Source organism: Delphinus delphis, chromosome 19 (genome assembly GCF_949987515.2).
Source record: "Delphinus delphis chromosome 19, mDelDel1.2, whole genome shotgun sequence".
NCBI lineage: Eukaryota > Metazoa > Chordata > Mammalia > Artiodactyla > Delphinidae > Delphinus > Delphinus delphis.
This window is the reverse complement of record NC_082701.1, coordinates 15,357,008-15,377,081: the sequence shown is the minus strand read 5'-3', so window position 1 is coordinate 15,377,081 and position 20,074 is coordinate 15,357,008. Positions and strand designations below refer to the sequence as shown.

Sequence of the window (20,074 nt, the reverse complement as noted above, 5' to 3'; positions counted from 1 at the left end):
AAAATAAACCTTGTGTCCATTTGTAGTCACTCCCCATGAGCTTCCCCCAACTCCTGGCAACCACTAATCTACTGTCTATAAGTTTCACTCTTCTGGACATCTAGTATAAATGGAATCATACAATCCCTGGTTGTCTATGTCTGGCTTCTTTCACTTAGCATGATGATTTTAGGGTTCATCCATTTTGTAGCATGTATCAGTACTTGATTCCTTCTTATTGCCAAATAATACTCCTTTTTGTTTATCCATCCGCTAGTTGCACATTTCAGTTGTTTCCACTTTTTGGCTGTTGTGAATAATGCTGCTATGAACATAGCATACAGGTTTTTTTTTCCTCTTTCTATTTTTTAAAAATAAAATTAGACATATTAAAGTGAATAACTCATTGGCATTTAGTACACTTACAATGTTAGTGTTCAGGTTTTTGTGTGGACATGTCTTCAGTTCTCCCAAAGGAGTGAGAGGTCTGAGTCCCTCATCGGGCTCCCCAGCCTGGGTGTCCTGCACCGGGAAGATGAGTCCCCAGAGCATTTGGCTTTGAAGGCCAGTGGCGATTACTTTTGGGAGTCCCAAAGAGCTGCAGGAATAGAGTGGCTAAATGGACTGAAAAAAAAAAAAAAGGCCTGTATATATGCTGCCTACAAGAGACTCACTTCAGTTCAAAGATACACAGACTGAAAGTAAGGGGATAGAAAAAGGTATTTCATGCAAATGGAAACAAAAAGAAAGTTGGGCTGGCATTACTTATACAAAATAGACTTTAAAACAAGGACTAGCGAAGAAGGGTAAAGGGATCAATGATAATGATAAAGGGATCAATGATACATAATGATAAAGGAGTAAAGGGATCAATCCAACAAGAAGATGTAACAATTGTAAATGTGGATGCATAGTAGCACATAAATACATAAAGCAAATTTTAACAAACATAAAGGGAGAAATTGACAGTAATATAATAATAGTAGGGGACTTAATACCCCACTCATATCAATGGACAGATCATCCAGACAGAAAATCAACAAAGAAACACTAGGCTTAAATGACAATTATGGAATTAATAGATATGTACAGAACGTTTCATCCAAAAACAGCAGAACACACACTTCCTTCAAGTGCACATGGAACATTCTCTAGAATAGAGCACATGCTATTCCATGAACAGTTCTCGATAAATTTAAGAAGATTGAATTATATCAAGCATCTTTTTTGACCACAGTGGTATGAGAGTACAAATCAACTATAAGGAAAAAAACTACAAAAAACACAAACAAGGGGCCTTCCCTGGTGGCACAGTGGTTGAGAGTCCACCTGCCAATGCAGGGGACACGGGTTCGTGCCCCGGTCCGGGAGGATCCCACATGCCGTGGAGTGGCTGGGCCTGTGAGCCATGGCCGCTGAGCCTGTATGTCTGGAGCCTGTGCTCCACAACGGGAGAGGCCACAACAGTGAGAGGCCCACATACCGCCAAAAAAAAAAACACAAACACGTGAACTCCAAACAACACACTACTAAACAACCAGTGAGTCACTGAGGAAATCAAAGAGGAAATCAAAAAATATCTAGAGATAAATGAAAATGGAAACACAATGATCCAGAGTCTATGGGATGCAGCAAAAGCAAGTCTAAGAAAGAAGTTTATAGTGATAGAAGCCTACCTCGGGAAACAGGAAAAATCTCAAACAATCTAACCTTACACGTAAAGGAACTGGGAAAAACAAACAAACAAAACCCAAAGTTAGTAGAAGAAAAGAAATCTTAAAGATCAGAGCAGAAATAAATGAATAGACAAAATAGAAAAGATCGATGAAATCAAGAGCTGCTTCTTTGAAAAAACAAACAAAATTGATAAATGTTTAGCCAGACTCATGAAGAAAAAGAGAGGGCCCAAATAAATAAAATCAAAAATGAAAGAGAAGTTATAACAAATAACCACAGAAATACAAAGGAGCATAAGAGATTACTACAAACAATTGTACACCAATAAAACGGACAACCTGAGGAAACAGATAAGTTCCTAGGAACTTACAATCTCCCAAGACTAAATAAGGAAGAAATAGAAAATATGAACAAATTGATTACCAGTAATGAAATTGAAAATTGAATCAATAATTTAAAAAAAAAACTCCCAACAAACAAAAGTCCAGGACCAGACAGCGTCACAGGTGAATTCTACCAAACATTTAAAGAGTTAATGCCTGTCCTTCTCAAGCTGTTCCAAAAACTTGAAGAGGAAGGAGCACTTCCAAATTCATTCTGTGTGGCCAGCATCACCCTGATACCAAAACCAGACAAAGACACCGCAAAGAAAGAAACTGACAAGCCCAGATCACTGATAAACATAGATACAAAAGTTCTCAACAAAATATTAGTAACCCGAATTCAATAATACATAATATAAAAAGGATCATACACCATGATCAAGTGGGATTTATCCTAGGGATGCAAGGATGGTTCAATATCTGCAAATCAATCAACATCTTACACCACATTAACAAAATGAAGGATAAAAATCATATGATTATCTCAGTAGATGCAGAAAAAGCTTTTGCCAAAATTCAACATCGATTTATAATAAAAAGTCTCAACAGAGTATGCAGAGGGAACATACTTCAACATAATAAAAGTCGTATATGGCAAATCCATAGCCAACATCATCCTCAGTGATGAAAAGCTGAAAGCATTTCCTCTAAGATCAGGAACAAGACGAGGATACCCACTCTCACCACTTTTATTCAACATAGATTGGAAGTCCTAGCCACAAGAATCAGAGAAGGAAAAGAAATAAAAGGCATCCAAATTGGAAAGGAAGATGTAAAATTGTCACTGTTTGCAGGTGACATGATACTATATATAGAAAATCCTAAAGATGCTACCAAAAACCGTTGGAACTAATCAGTTAATTCAGTAAAGTTGCAGGACACAAAATTAATGAACAGATACCTGTTGTGTTTCTATACACTGATAACAAACTATTGGAAAGAGAACTTAAGAAAACAATCCCATTTACAATTGCATCAAAAAAAATAAAATACCTAGGAATATATCTAACTAAAGCAGTAAAACACTTCTACCCAGAAAACTATAAGACACTGATGAAAGAAATCAAAAACTACACAAACAAATGGAAAGATATACCATACTCATGGATTGGAAGAATTAATATTGTTAAAATGACCATACTACCCAAGGTAATCTACAGATTCAGTGCAATCTCTGTCAAAACATGAAAGGCATTTTTCACAGAATTAGAACAAATAATTCTAAAATTTGTGTGGAAATGCAAAAGACCCTGAATAACAAAAGCAATCTTGAGAAAGAAGAACAAAGCTGGAGGTATCATGCTCCCTGGTTTCAAACTATACTACAAAGCTACAGTAATCAAAACAGTATGGTACTGGCACAAAAACAGACACATAGATCAATGGAACAGAACAGAGAACCCAAAAATGAACCCACACTTATATAGTCAATTAATCCATGACAAAAGAGGCAAGAATATACAATGGGGAAAAGACAGCCTCTTCAATAAATGGTATTGGGAAAACTGGACAGTTACACACAAAAGAATCAAACTGCACTACTTTCTCACAAAGCAAACAGAGCAGATTAAATTTTTTAAAAAAATACCTCCTCAGATCTACTTTGTGGTTCCCAAACTTCATTGTTAATATCTTGTGGCCCTCAGGATTTCCTGCTTTAACTCACTTGACCCAGATATTGGCAGAATAATAAGAAGATTGCTGTGAATTCCCTGGTGGTCCAGTGGTTAGGACTCCACACTTCCACTGCAGGGGCCCCAGGTTCAATCCCTGGTCAGGGAGCAAAGATCCTGCAAGCCACGCTGCACAGCCTTAAGAAAGAAGAAGAAGAAGATTGCCAGAGAATCTTGCCATCACAGCAGGAGATTTTAAAAAACAATTTATTCTAACTTCCTTTTGGAGAAGTCCAAGTAAAAGGGCAAGCATTAGTACATACAGTGGGACTTAGGCCAGTCATACTAGAGAAAATTTGTTGCTGATGGCAATCAAACCTATGTTGTTTCCCTGAGGATGAACAGATGTGATTATTTTAGGCTATGTTAGGGTGAGCAATGCTAGCTACTCTAACAAACCTGCACAATCTCAGTGACTTAACAAAGGCTTATTTTTCACTTTCGTTGCAGTCCAGTACAGATCATTGGGCAGGCTTCTTCCACATAGTAGTTCCAAAATCTCCTAGGGCCTCAGGATCCTCCATTGGATCATCTGACCTGCAATCAAGAGGAATAATAGAAAGTGTGGAGAAGCACACAGGGAATTTGGGGCCAAGGCTGGACATGACATATTACTTCTGCCCACATTTTATTAGCCAGGAGTCAGTCCCATGGCCCACATAACTGTAAAGGAGGCTGGGAGATACCGTTTTCACAAATGCCCAGGACGGAAATGAGATGGAGATCAGTGATCACACTGCATTATCTCTGTTACCGTGTATACTTTACTAACTTGAATTTAAGAGATTGATTCAAGAAGGCTAGTAGAAAAGATCTGGGGGGAGGGGGGATTATATCCAGATAGAGCAGAAAAGAGAGGTATTAAGTAGATTTGTTTCCGCAGACTGCCAAGGTGGAGACAGTTTAAGTTAGCCTGTTCCTGCAGGACTAGTCTTCGTCTGCATCAGTGGGTTGGCTTTGTTATGCCTGGGTATTGTTTGAGCAAGACTCTCTTCTCATTTGTTAGTACCACAAACCTAGAGGCTCCTAACTTAACTACTGATGGTACTTTTTAGCTGGGCTAATGATTTAATTGTCTCTATATTTCTTTTTCAGGGTTTGAGTAAAAAAGTTGGAGTATCATCCTCCATCCTCCAAGGTCTCTGGATCTCCTATAGCACAGAGGGTCTTTCCATGGCATTGGCATCTTTACGAAATCTCTATACTCCAAATATAAAGGTAAGTGATAAATTACAGTCAGATTAAAGAATTAACTATGAAAACCTAAAACTAGGAGGACATTTAAGTAGCTATTTAATCGATCTTTGACTTGCCTTAGACTGTCTCCTATTAACCTTTTACTGATAATTTGATATATTTTACATTTTGTTCTGTGAGTTGAAGACCAAGCCTATTGACCTTGTACCTTGTATAAGATGACTCTGATTTGTAGAATAAGTCCTGCTGCTTCTAGGGAGTAAGTCATTCTTGGACCACCTTTGTTCTGATAGGGTTTTTTCTGACTGACAGCTCACTTCGTGGAGACTCTGACAGCACTACAGTATGGGTGGTGTTGACTTTAGTTACTGGGCAGTTTATATAAAGGAGATATTTCACATCCCTTTCCAAAGGCAAGGTATTGAAAAAGGAACAAATGAAGATTTTAAAATAAAGCCGTCACTAAATGCTTCTGGGCACTTATTGTGGGGTCCCAGAGGACTTAATACAAGATGACTAATAGGATATAACTGATATTTATGTGAGTATTATTTCTGTTTATTCACTTATTTCTAGGTCAGCCGACTGCTGATTTTGGGAGGTGCCAACATTAATTACCGGACAGAGGTTTTAAATAATGCTCCAATTCTATGCGTCCAGTGTCATCTTGGTTACACAGAAATGGTGGCCCTACTGTTGGAGTTTGGGGCCAACGTGGATGCCTCCTCGGAAAGCGGCCTGACTCCTCTGGGCTATGCTGCAGCCGCAGGCTTCCTAAGCATTGTCGTGCTGCTGTGCAAGAAACGGGCCAAGGTAGTGGCTGTCCGGCTCTGCTGCCTTTTCTTCTTCCCTTTTCTTTCTTCCTGCTATAGACTCTTCCTTATCTCCTGCGTTACCTCCTGAGTGTAGGTAAAATACATCAGATCCTATTAGGGAGCAGATCAAAGGGAGAACTAGCTCTGATTTACATCCTACTGTTGCCCACTTGCCATGGCCAGTTCCATGCTGAATTTGCACAGTTCTAAAACTTCTGAGAGTCACTTAGGAAACTGCATTTATCAGCAGCCACAAAAAGTCCCTAACAGCCAAGAAATTCTCTCCTGAGCTCAGAGTGAGGAAAGAGAAGTGGGGGAGCAAGGAGATGGCCCTGTGAAGTCTGAACTGAATGGTGCCTCTAGACTCTAAGCCTTTCATGTTAGAGTCTTGAAGATACCCCTGAAGAGGTATGGGGAGAAGATGATTCTCTCTGACCAGAGGAACTCAGAAGTGTTTCTGTTAGTGTATTTTAATTCTCTCAAAACATTTCTCAGAAATATATTTGCTTTATAGTATCTCAAAGGCCACTGATAGAACTCAATTTGAAAATATTGGTGAAAAGAAAAATGCTGGTCTCAAAAATGTAGGCCTCTGGGGAACATTGTAGCCCAATGGTATTTTGTTTCCATCCTGAAAACAAACTGAGGAATTTGGTGGGTTTGCAGTGAAATATAAGTAATATGTATGCCCTCGTTCTGAGGTGTCCAGTGTCCTTACCAGGGAAGAACTGTGTCTCCTGAGACTCCTTTGGGAGCTGGGACCTGGGAACCTCAGTGAAATCTCAGAGCTGTAGATGTTAACTGTGACACAGGAATGGTCCTAGTCATTTGAATGAACACCTCTAGAAACAGAGTGAAAATTGGGCCTTATTATGACTGCTGTGAATTCATATTCTAATCTCAGCTGGGTCTTTCCTGTTGCTCAGGTATCATTTTATTCATCTCTTGTTTTCCCCAGAGCAGATAAATAAATAATTTGTGATCTTTTCAAGACCCTATCAAACCTTTTTTGCCCTCCTATGACTACCAAGATTGATTTTAATCTCACTGTGCCTTGATCTCAAAACTCTATTAATCCTTACATACACTCACCTTTACTTCTGCCTCAGAGAAGGAAGTGTTTACCTTCCTTTCCAGAATGCTTGCCTCCATTTTTTATATATATATATATATATATATTTTTTTTTTTTTTTTTTTCCGGCAATGCTGCACAGCTTGTGGGATCTTAGTTCCCGACCAAGGATGGAACCCATGCCCCCTGCAGTGGGAGTGTGGAGTCCTAACCACTGGACTGCCAGGGAATTCCCCACCTATATTTTTTAATCTCAGTATGTTGCTCTTTCTCTCACATCATTTCATTCTTTTTCTAAATTCACACTACCTTTCTTCTCCGTTTCTACAACCTATGATTGTCTTCTCTAACCCAAAAGAGAAACTCCCCTCTCTCTCCTAACCAGAAGCCACCATCCCATCTCTTCCCACCCATGTCCCCCAAGCCTGTCCTAAGAGTCATCTCTACTTGCTACCACTGCTTCCTTACTACTCCTGAACCATTTGTGGTCTGGGTTCCGTGACAGAAAGAGGAGGCAAGTCATTAAAATCATAAACTTCGGCTTCAAGCACGACCTGGTCAAAGCCTGCATTCACACTCGCTTTCTCTGAGGGCTTGAACGAGTCATTTGACCTCTCTCAGCCTCACTTGTTTAACCTAGAAACAGGATTAAGAGGGGCATTGTGACAATTAAAAGTGATCGAGCCTTTTTAAAAAGAGATGAAGTCTCTTTTAGTTTCATGCAGTGCCTAATAAATAATATCCTTAAAAAAAGAAAAACCCCAACCTCTTGGCATTCAACTGAAGCTGCTCTCAAAAGTCACTAACAACTGTCAGTCGCCAAATAAAGTAACTATTTCTCATTTCTCACCCCTCTAAACCACTTAAGTATTTAGCCAGTTATTTTGTTGCATAACTGAATTGAATGTTCTTCAATTATAGCTGGTCTGGTATTTTCTCTTCATTAGATTGAGTTTGTATGTTTTTGGCAAGCACACCACAGACATGATGCTCTGCCCTTATTCATGCAGCACTGCAGGAGGTGCGTGATGTTGAGATCTCATTACAGGGGATGTTAACCTCTATCACTTGGATAAGGTGGTATCTTCCAGGTTTCTCAACCTGAAGTCACTGTTTCTCCCATTTGGAATTAAGAAGTATCTTTTAGAGAGATGCTTTCAGACTAGGCAGATACCTTGTATCTTTTTTTTGTCCACTAATTTTTTTGTCCACTAATTTAGGATCCATCCATTGATGGGTCCATTCTTGCTGCAGTAATTATTGCTATGATATTTGCATTATAGCGATTTTCTATTTCCCTCTTCCTTCTACATTTATTAATTGGAATTCTACTGTAAGGAAGAGTTGTCCCTTCTCCTCAATGGGTTCATTTACTTATAGCACCATGGATTCCTGGATATTTATTTTATTCTGTGATCTATAACTCATTGCCGGTATTTTCTTTTTTTGCTCAAATTGCCCCAGATTTGGCCACTGGGAGCTTCTTCACGTTGGTTCCTGTGTCCTTTCAAGCCCCCCCCCCCATTATTTCATGAGTGCTTCTGTACTTTCTGGCACCACAAGATGTTCCAAACTCATCTTTTGCTATTACTGTCCCAGCCCTGGAATCAACCATTTCCCCAAGAAGCCAAGGGTTCTTTTAATTCATTCCTTTAGTTTTAAAAAATACAGTTCTGAACATGAAAATTCTCAGTGACTCTCCATTACTTATGAAAATTCAGACCACTAGCCTGGCATTCAAAATATCCATGCTCTTGTCCCAAAAGACCCTCTCAACGTTGTAGTTTGAACCCCCCCTTAATGTATTTTACCCTTCAAAAACTAGAATTAATCATTTCCTATCCCAGCCAGTTGAGATAGCCCTTTTCTTAGTCCATTTGGGCTGCTGTAATAAAATACCATAGACTGAGTATCTTTAAACATTTCCTTCTTACAGTTCTGGAAGCTAAGTCCCCACAGCATGGCGCCAGCAGATTCGGTATCTGGTGAGAGCTTCCTGGTTTACAGACAGTGCCTTCTCGCTGTGCCGTCACACGGTGGAAGGGGGCAAGCAAGCTCTCTGGGGCCTCTGTATAAGGATACTAATCCCATTCATGAGGGCTCTGCCCTCATGACCCAATCACTTTCCAAAGGCACCACCTCCTAATTACCTCAGGGGTTAGAATTCCAACGAATAATGGTGGGAGAACACAAACATTCAGACCATTGCACCTTTCCCTCTGAATCTGTTCCTGCTTCTGGCTGGAAATTCTCTGAAATTTTATTGCACTTTTGCTTTCCGGCTGACATTTATTATATTACACCTTCGTTGGACACGTTTTTGTTGTATTGGTCGCATCGCCCCTATCTTGTTCAAAACTTTGAGAGCAGAATCTATATTTTACTCTCTTATTTACCTTTTTATCCTATCGTGTACCTTGTACATGGTAGGCATTCAGTAAACATTTGTTATATGGATGGCCGGGTGAAACTAAAGCTGGAGAGAACCAGATACAGAACTTAGGCTTCAAGTGCTCTAACTACCACTGGAAAATAACCTGCCCACCTGCCAGAAAAGGCTGTTCATCTATTGAGACTTGTAGCTGGGGACCTTCTGGTACATTGACCTTAGTCAGCCTTCTCTTTCAGCCTAAACTTGTAACCAGCACTGCAACTGTAAAAACTGCTGTTGGAACATAGTCTAGCATTAAGTTCCAAGTACCTCCAGCCATTTTGGCCAGATGGTTGAGATTCCGCCCTCCCACGGGAAGAGAGCAGTGGCCTTTGCCAAAGCATGGTGGTCAGATGTGTGAGTCATGAGATGAGATGTTTTGCCTCCTTGGAAGACCAAAAAATTTGAGCTTCAAAATTTTTTTCTTCCCTTTCATGATTTCAAAGACAGTTTTTTGTGCCAACGCAGCTTACAAGTCTTTCAAATTTGGGTCTAAAAAGAACTATTTGAGGACAAGGGAGAGTGTACCTCAGGAAAACAAAGCTGGAGCTGGAAGTTTTGGTGTTTTGTTTTTGGGTTTTGTTTTTTTTTTTTTTTTTTTTTGGTTTCTTTTGATGTGAAAACAAAAGCCTGACGTTATGCAAAGAGGTTCTCCCCAGAGGGGCATCTACCAGAGTTGTAGCTCAGTAAAGATCTAGCCTGAGTAGGAGAGTATCTTCTAAATTTTCTCAGGGATTGGTCCAAGGAATAGGAGAGGATGAATCTTAGTAGTCCCGACCTGTGCAGTGGGCTGATGTGACTAGATTGGGAATACAGCCACAGTCTTTTTCACATAGGTTTCTCTGTCCCCTCCCGTAGGTGGATCACTTGGATAAGAATGGGCAGTGTGCCTTGGTCCACGCTGCACTCCGAGGTCATCTGGAGGTTGTCAAGTTTTTGATTCAGTGTGACTGGACAATGGCGGGCCAGCAGCAAGGGGTGTTTAAGAAGAGCCATGCCATCCAGCAGGCCCTCATCGCTGCAGCCAGCATGGGTTATACTGAGGTAAGAAAGCGGATAAGGTTTGGGGGGTTTTTTCAAGCTATGTATTGAAGGACATAGGAAACCAGGAAAAAGAGGTTGCATTATTATAAAATTGCCAGCCTAGGGCTTCCCTGGTGGCGCAGTGGTTAGGAATCCACCTGCCAATGCAGGGGACACGGGTTCAAGCCCTGGTCCGGGAAGATTCCACATGCCGCGGAGCAACTAAGCCCGTGTGCCACAGCTACTGAGCCTGCACTCTAGAGCCTGCGAGCCACAACTACTGAGCCCGCATGCTGCAACTACTGAAGCCCACGCTCCTGGAGCCTGTGCTCCGCAACAAGAGAAGCCACCACAATGAGAAGCCCGCTCGCTGCAACTAGAGAAAGCCCGCGCACAGCAACAAAGACCCAACGCAGCCAAAAATAAATTAAAAAAAAAAATTTGTTAGCCTAATTAATGTGAATTAGGTTTTTGGTCATTGATCTGAGGAGTAGGGAGATTCCAGGGTACCTAGAATTATGTTGGAAAGGACCTCGGGAATTATCTAATCTGATTCCTCCCCATCTTTCCACCCCTACTTAACAGACAATGACACTAGGCTCAGGTGGATTATTTTTTGACCTGTGTTCACATGGGTAGACAGAGTGGCATGGAAAGGGCACAACAGTTGGAATCTCAGAAGGACCAGGTTTGAGGCCCAGCTTTCCTACTCATTAGCTCTGGACCTTGGGCAATATACCTAATCTCTTAGAACCTTAGTTTCCCACCAGTAAAGCGAGGCTAATAAATTCTTTTTTGCAAGGTTGATATGAGATGTAAACTGTTAATCACTGTGCAAATGGTATTTTTGCTAATGAATTGTGTAATACTCTTAACTGAATGCTTTTGTTGATTTTTGATAAACGTATATCCGTACCCAACCTGTGGTTACAACTCAACCATGATTTGATAAATGAAGTTGCACCCCTATTTGCTCTTTTCCCAATAATTTTGTCATTAAATCTGATGTGCGATCTACTGTTAAATTACTTCTCATTCTCATACAAATGATATTCATTAAACTGGAACCCCTTTTAGCTTTAGCAGTAAATCAAATCCTCATTTACAAAGTTTGCCAATTTCCAGGGTATAAGTACCCCCACCGTGGCTGATTTCAAGCTGCCAATGTTACATCACCGAACACAAAGTTTCAAAGAGATGCACAGGAGCACACCATTATATAAAATGTCCACCATACACATACAGTAAATATAAATAACCTGAAGAGCATAGATAATAGTAAAATGTAATTAAATAATTAAGAAGTTATAACATTTGATATTTTAACCTTTTTTAATTTAATTTCTTTAATTGTTATTTAATTTTTAATAAACATCTTTGTTTACTGACTGGCTTGCAAAATTCCGAAAATTTAACAGTCCGCTTTCATGGGCCAGTACACGTTGGCTCGCCACTGCTTGAGATGCTTCAGTGACACAGCTACCCCATCAGCTGACCTGACGTATCACCAAGGGAATATTAAGTAAAATTGGAATTTTTATTATCTACAGAAGGTTTTTTAGCTCTCTCTACAGTGAAATTCCTGGAAACAGAGCTGTCACTTTCCTTTGTTGTTAGCAGCCATTCTCCTTTTATTATCCGCAAACAGTCCTTGTAATTCCAAGAGGAAAAAAGAAGATAATAGCTCCGCTCTGAAAAACTACAGGCCCTCCGTTTTCTCCATATTTATTTTCTGGGTTTTGTTTATTGATTTTTTTCCTGTTTATTTCTTGGTAGCATTTTTATTAGGAGGACGAGGGTTTGCTTTTTTAACTCAAATGTGATAAATATGTGATTTTTAAAAGTCACATGCTATGTAAGTTAATTGTGTTCAAGGGAAACATGTAAACTGTACCTGGTAGAACAAATGCTCATCATGGCAGCTTTGGGTTTTTAGGCGAGGACAGTCAGTTCTGATGCCTTTTGTGTGCAAGAGAGAGCGTGACCCTTGGGTATCCGGGTATCTTCCAAACCTCACAGGCTAGTATCAGTAGTACAGTTTTCCACCTGACCTTTGAGCTGACACAGCTTCTTGTTTCAGATTGTCTCCTACCTACTTGATCTTCCAGAAAAAGATGAGGAAGAGGTGGAACGAGCACAGATCAACAGCTTTGACAGTCTCTGGGGAGAGACAGGTACCTCCTGTGGACATCTCTCTCTTCTCTGTGAACGTGTCATGTCTGTGTGGAGATATTCTCTGCATCTCACACCCTGATTTTTTTCTCTGCCAGACCAAAGGTGGCCGTCTCTGTCTTATGGCTATTGTGTTGGAGACTGATTCAGCCAAAGGAAAAGTCACAAGTTTCCTCCTTTCAATCCTCTTTCCCTTTGGGTGCTCCATGCCGTTAGCCCCAGAGTCTTCTTTCAGACAAACCTTCCCCCGCTCTTGTTTCCAAATATTTTAAACAACTGGAAGTTTCCTTACAATGTGCCAAACCATAGCAGAAAAGAGTTGTGAACTTTTTTTCCCTGTGATCCTTATAGCAGTTAGGAGTAAATATTTCTCCCGTAGCTATAAACCAAGAAGTTAAATTTTTATCGACACCTCTGGCTTACTGAACCAAGTGTTAGCGTGGTGGAGTGGTCCTGACATGATTAAACTGATACGTCATGAGTACAATTGCTATCAGGATGCAAAATGTAGGTCCCCCCTGTAGGGCACAGCCCTGCGTAGTCTCTCACGATCTGCAGCAAAGCCATTTCTATATTGCTTGGTACTTACTCCACAAACAGAAGCCTCTTCCTTGTGGCCTTTGCAGGAAATGATTGTTGTCTTTCCCCCAAGTCTAAACTGGAACATCTGGAAAAACATTAGTAACCTTTTATGTGTTTATGAAACCAGGGCAGTAAAAACTGTAGAGTCGCCACAGATATGTGTCGTGTTTGCCAGGATAAGTAGACCAACATTGATGGCCGATTTTAGGGCGAGCGTTTTACTAAACAAGAAGGGGGTATGCTTTGGTTAGGGTCAGAATGTTATTAAAAATGAGAAGAGGCTTGAATTCACTTAAAATGTATAATTACCTATTGAACTGTGATGTCTCCACACATGGCAGTAATCTTACATAGGTTTCATGGCTTCTTTAACATCATGTAGAATGGTCCAGAGCTCAGGAATTTGCTTCTCAAACAATCCCTCCCTCTGTCAGAGCCAAAGGGAGCAGATGCCGGGCAGCTGCAGCTTAAGAGCCCATGACAGATTAAAGGAAAATGTGCAGCTGGCAACAGCTGCTGTCTCTGGGGCCCCACCCTGAGGGAAGCCAGAGGGCAGACCGAGGGGAAGGGGCTGGCCAGGTCGCCAGCGGTTGTGGAGTGTGCGTCCTGAGACCTGGAGCTGCAGGAGAGACATGAGGGTTCACATCCCGTCAGCACAGCCTCCCCGGCACAGCCCCTCCGTCCCTCCCAGAGTCTCCTGTTGCCAGGCCACCCGCGTGCAACCCTAACCCTGACTGGGGAGCGCAACAAAAAGTAGTGGCCCGATGGCGACAGTGGACAGAAATTACAAGACCAACCATCATAGTGATGACTATCACACACGTCCTAGTGCTGTCCTTGAAAGAATTCCTTAAAAATGTTGAAGAAGGGTGTGAACTAAGTGGAAGACTTACTTTTATTGAGATGAATTTCTTATTAGAATAAAACTTTACAGCCTCAGGACTTTTAAAAGATTTCCTGCTTTAAAGTGTGCAATAAAGTTCGTTACATTCATTTTCTTACCTACATACCGTATCTCAAGATTGTAAAAGAAAATCAAAGTTTCATGTCAGTTTGCTTGTAGTCAGAATTGTGTTGTGTTTAATTTTATATTTATATGAACTCATTTCAGCACTATGAACATAAGACATTATTTAAATATGAGTTAGAATGAAATACATTTGTAATATAATTTATAGAGCTATAAAAAGTTATTTGACTTCAGAAAAATTTCTGGGAAATCATGTCTTTGCTATGTTAAAAAATGTCCCTACCACTCACCACTAGTGTAGAGTAGACTCTGAGTTGCTTTTCTGTCTATAGTGATGGACTTACCAAGTACACGTTTCTTTTTAACTTACAGCACATAATCATTTAAAATTTATAATGACTCATTGAATTGTGATGTTTCCTCCAATGGCAGCATCTTATACAGGTTTCCCTTGCATAGAGAATGAAGGTCTGTGACCTGCAGCCAGCTGGTTAGGGTCTCGTATCTGCAACCCTGGCCTAAACAACCCAATTTTTACTTAGGGAAAATACGATGGTAATGATGTTTCCAACAATTTGTATCATTTACTGTATTAAATCCAAAACACCAGTAACTATAAGAAACGATAGAACCATTATCTTATGTGCCATTCCAAAAAAAACCAGAAAGAAAAACCCTCTGCCTATAAAACTGACACAGTTCTTTATTATCACATCGATTATAAGATGCAGCCTGACTTTGAGATGTTAAAAATGCGGAGGGAAGAAAGTACATCTTAGAATCAATGAAATGCATCTTAGCATATAGTGAAATATTTATGGAGATGTAATTTTTACATATCAGATTTTCTAAAAGCAGGTCACTGGAATATCCTGGTTGTCTTCGTCCTCCTTTTATGGCCTTTTTGTCCTTCCAAAGAGCACCTTCCTACATCGAGCTTTCACCGTCTGGCTGACCCCCTCCCATCCTGCAGGGTTTTCACAGATTTCTCATGGAACACAGAAATCTGTATTCCAACACAGAAGAAAGGCAATTAAGATGACAAGATTCACCAATCCCTCCTCTCCTTTGTCTTACAGCTGTAGAACAGAACCAGCATTAAAAGCTTCTGGCAACTCTGGAGAGCCTGAGCCATCCATGGCCCAAAAGTAGCGAAAATTCAGAACATAAACAAGATACCATTAATTCATGCCTTCATCATCTTTTGTCTAGATTATTGCAACTACTTCCTAGCTGATCTTCTTGTCTCTGGCCTCACCCTTTTGTGATTTATCTCCCAGACTTCAGCCAAAGTGATCTCTCTAAGCCACAATCTGTCCATGTCACTTTCCTGCTTACCACCCTTCATTGACCACCTGTAACATTAATGTAGCATAAAAAGGGACTTCCCTGGTGGTGCAGTGGTTACGACTCCACGCTCCCAATGCAGGGGGCACAGGTTCGATCCCTGGTCGGGGAACTAAGATCCCACATGCTGTGTGATGCGGCCAAAAAAAAAAAAAGGTAGCATAAAAAGATGTGTCGTGATCTCTAGCATCATCTGTTGCCTGTCTTCTCCAGTAGGAGTAAACGTGCCGTTCCCCACCTCAGTGCCTTTATACGTGCTCTCCCTGTGCCTAGAATGCCTCCCTGTCGTCGTTGCCTATAAGTCTCCTATTTCTCTTTCAGCATCTTGTTTAGATTGTCATCTCTTCCTGGAGACCTTCTCAGACACTTCTTCCTCTGTGCCACCTCCAGACAACCCCCGTGGACTTATCTCTGTTGTGCTTATCACACTGTATAGTAATGTATTTGTCTGTTATCCTTATTCAACCCTGAGTTCCTTGAGAGCTGACAGTATCTGACAAAATAGCTCTATAAATGTGTAACTAAATGAATGTTGTTTTGGATAGCAGTGATCAGTATAAGTCTTCCCCACCCACCTCCATCCCATCGGTCTTCATGACCTGTCTGTGCTGTACACTGTCAAGGTTGAGAAGAGATCAAAGAACCATTTGCTTCTCTGCATTCTATTCAGCATCAGCATCCCATCGAAGCCGACTTTGGCTATTCCATCAACTCTGAGCTGTATCCTATCTGTTTCTTCAAACTCCTTAGCTGTTTCCCTTTGAAAAAGGACCATTTATTTCAAATAATCTCATCAGATGCTGACACGCTAGGGAACGAATTCTGTTACTGGTCTCTTAGGAAGAGAGATTTGGCTCCAAACTGTTAACATTTGCTCTAAGAATCAGGTTGTTGTTTTACAGAACTGGCTTTGCCTTATTCGTCTCACTTTCAAAAAGTTTTAACGGTTTTTGATAAGAACTATATAAAATCCAGCCAAAGCAACTCCTTGCTCTTGGATTTTGAAAAGTACAGACCCAATTTTCCATAGTTGTGTTGTTCTGAGATGAAGTTGGCCAGCTGTGTTAATGACCGTGTCCAGATATCAGCTGGAGATTCCTGCCAAATTACGTCATAACCTAAGTAACAGAGATGATACAACAAAGAAAAAGGCCAAATGGAACATTCCCTCTCATATAAACATGTTGTCCAGTGGGTTGAGATGGGCCAGCCCCTAGCAACATGACTCCAGGTTAGAGCAGACAGTATATAAGTTCAGCTTTCAGGATGGGCACTGCTTGTGAATTTTTATCTGTGTTCTGTGAACTAGCATCATTGACGAGAGGCTTGATTCTGAAATACTGTCTGTATTTTCTCCAGAGTGCTATAAATTCTTGCGTGAAAAAGAATGTATCTGCACACACACACACACACACACACACACACACACACACACACACCACGCCATACACAAGACATTGAAAGGGAGGCTTGCTGCGTCCCTGCCCCCTGGTAGCTACTTTAAACTTGGGAGAGCTAGAAATTTTCCAAACCCTTTGTTTTATGTACCAACGAGGTGATTCTTATGGTTCCTAACAAGTGTCTAACCCAGTCAAGTTCTTTCTTTTTCCCCAGCTTGACCAAGATATAACTGACATACAACATTGTGTAAGTTTAATGTATACAATGTGATGATTGCCAGTCAAATTCTTAAGCTACTCTTGTGTTCTGACCCAAGAACTAAAGTTGTTTTTTTTTTTCCTGAACTATTAGAAATGTGAACTTGGAAAAGAGGGAACATCACTTTGATTTAAAGAACAAGAGACAAACTTCTCAGTCAAGTAAACAATCAAACCCATCAATACTTGTAACTTATCCATTCGGAACTTGGAAATGACCCTCACCTCAGATAGGATGAAGCCTCTGCCCTTCTGTGAGAACAGGATGGAAATGCCTATGTTAAGAATTCCAAAAAATAAAATGAAAAATACACATAAGACAAGGCCTAGATACATCTAGTTTAAGATCTTCTAAAATTGCCACATTTTCCTTCATAAGCCCTTTCTATCCTTGAAGAAGGAAAAGATTACTTTGAAGGTTTATCTCAGTGGAAATTACAGGTAGTTTTAGTTTTGCATATGAGTCAGTCGTGGGTAAATTTGGCCAAGCTCAAAGACAAAATGCCTTAATTTGCACTTAAATGAAAAAAATCACAAGTGACCATTTGATTTGATTTTCAGTTGCTTCCCTGATTAGATACCAACACTTGCAAACTGAAATATCTGCACCTGCCGTGTATTATCTTCCTCTGATTTGTCATTGGAGTAGGTGGCCACAGCAAAGGAAGGACCTGCTGACTACCACATCTGTTTTTCAAGTCTGTGTGGGGAAAAAGGTCTCCATACTCTTTCTTTAAAAGCATAACTCCTGCCATTTTCTAACAGTGTTTACCATCTTCCCTACCCTCATCCATTTAAAACACTGAGTGTACACACTTGAGATCCCTGGTTAAGAAACAAATACATATTTGTTCAAATATGAACTTAGTAGAAAGTATATTGACAAATTCCTCTTACTGCTATTGAAACAGTACTCAAAGGATGAAATAAGCACTCTTAGTATCCTCTGTATCAGAGACCATAAACAATGGACAGTAGCACAGAAGGAAGAATGTTTATGTTTCTTCCTGCTGTGTGTCCTTTATCCTCGCTATAGCTGTGCTTTATCTGTGACTCCATTATCCTGTATTCAGAAGAAAAGAGCCTTTGTCACACTCCTCTCATCTTTAAGACTATTACTTTGAACAGTTTTGACCCTCCTATGAAAATGGTCACACATGTACTAGAAACTTCTGTCCCAACTGATGAAAAAAAAGAAAACTGGCCCAAGGCTCTTAGACTGCAATTTCTTTTTTTCTTTTTTTTTTTTTTTTTACATTTTTTAATATATTTTTATTGTAAATACTCCCTTAAAAGCAATCCAGGAAACTGTCATTTAAGAAATCAACAAAATTAAGACTGCAGTTTCTGACTGGTTCTCTGAGTTTAAGGGCCCAGGAGTAGAAATTGGCCAGAGGTGGTTCCTAGCTAACTCTAAAAGACCGTAGTCTGCAAAGACCCTTCTCTCTGCATTCTTACCCATGCACATACCAGTAAAAGGTTTGTAGCTGGGACGAGGTACCAAAAAAGAGAGGGATTAAAAGCAGAGAAGATAGTCTGGGTAGGAAACATGAAACCAAGTAAGTTTGGTCAAAAGTGATTTTTTCAATAAAATTATTATAACTGTCTCCGTATATGTAAGCCCTTTTATTTTTCTTTGAAAATTTCCTTCATGGCAGAAGTAGCCAGAATCATCATTCTTGGAGGTAAAGTAGCAATTACATTCATCAAACACAGGTGTGCTGCCCTGCTTACCCTCGAGGGCTGGAGAAGGCAAGACCCCCTGTGCTCATTCTGTGCTCTCTGCCCTTAGCCCTGACAGCTGCAGCCGGAAGGGGCAAACTGGAGGTGTGTCGTCTACTCCTGGAACAGGGGGCAGCAGTGGCCCAGCCAAACCGCCGAGGGGCAGTGCCCTTATTCAGCACCGTTCGCCAAGGCCACTGGCAGGTAAGCACGTAGCTACTTCCAGTGCCCCAGGCAGGGGTGAGTTCTGGGTGGGAACTTTTCTTTTTTTTTTAACATCTTTATTGGAGTATAATTGCTTTACAATGGTGTGTTAGTTTCTGCTTTATAACAAAGTGAATCAGTTATACATATACATATATCCCCATATCTCCTCCCTCTTGCATCTCCCTCCCTCCCACCCTCCCTATCCCACCCCTCTAGGTGGTCACAAACGACCTAGCTGATCTCCCTGTGCTGTGCGCCTGCTTCCCACTAGCTATCTATTTTACGTTTGGTAGTGTATATATGTCCATGCCACTCTCTCACTTTGTCACAGCTTACCCTTCCCCCTCCCCATATCCTCAAGTCCATGCTCTAGTAGGTCTGTGTCTTTATTCCCATCTTACCCCTAGGTTCTTCATGACCTTCTTGTTTTTTTCCTTAGATTCCATATATATGTGTTAGCATACAGTATTTGTTTTTCTCTTTCTGACTTACTTCACTCTGTATGACAGACTCTAGGTCCATCTACCTCACTACAAATAACTCAATTTTGTTCCTTTTTATGGCTGAGTAATATTCCATTGTATATATATGCCACATCATCTTTATCCATTCATCTGTTGATGGACACTTAGGTTGCTTCCATGTCCTGGCTATTGTAAATAGAGCTGCAATGAACATTTTGGTACATGACTCTTTTTGAATTATGGTTTTCTCAGGGTATATGCCCAGTACTGGGATTGCTGGGTCATATGGTAGTTCTATTTTTAGTTTTTTAAGGAACCTCCATACTGTTCTCCATAGTGGCTGTATCAGTTTACATTCCTGGGTGGGAACTTCTCAAGCAGAAAGCAAAAAAATCACAAAATTTGGGTTATCCAGCAGTCACTGGGTTTGAAGACTTGGGCCTCTGTTATTAATGTTCTGGTTAATTGAAAATACATCCGAAAATTAACATTCATACATTCTATATAATACAGGTCATACCTGATGATCTGTATCACATAGAAGGACTAGCTACTTTTGGCCTGGTGGTGCAGCGACCTCCTTCTCACACTTCACAACATCCCCAGGGTCTCTGGAAGGTTCAAACCTCAGCAGATCCCTGCTAGCCACTTACAGCAGGTGTGCCTCAGACTTGCAAAAAGAAAATGTGGTATTTGTAAATT

At 40.6% G+C, this 20,074-nt stretch overlaps 1 protein-coding gene across 1 annotated transcript in view; it reads left to right on the top strand.

Annotated features, from left to right (window-relative positions):
- TANC2 (tetratricopeptide repeat, ankyrin repeat and coiled-coil containing 2) overlaps positions 1 to 20,074 on the top strand; it is a 352,607-nt gene that overhangs the window by 317,184 nt on the left and 15,349 nt on the right. The window contains exons 16-20 of the mRNA XM_059997849.1: positions 4,808 to 4,930; positions 5,486 to 5,722; positions 10,086 to 10,271; positions 12,331 to 12,424; positions 18,772 to 18,905. Coding sequence (XP_059853832.1) covers positions 4,808 to 4,930; positions 5,486 to 5,722; positions 10,086 to 10,271; positions 12,331 to 12,424; positions 18,772 to 18,905 — 774 coding nt within the window. The remainder of the gene's footprint in view (positions 1 to 4,807; positions 4,931 to 5,485; positions 5,723 to 10,085; positions 10,272 to 12,330; positions 12,425 to 18,771; positions 18,906 to 20,074) is intronic.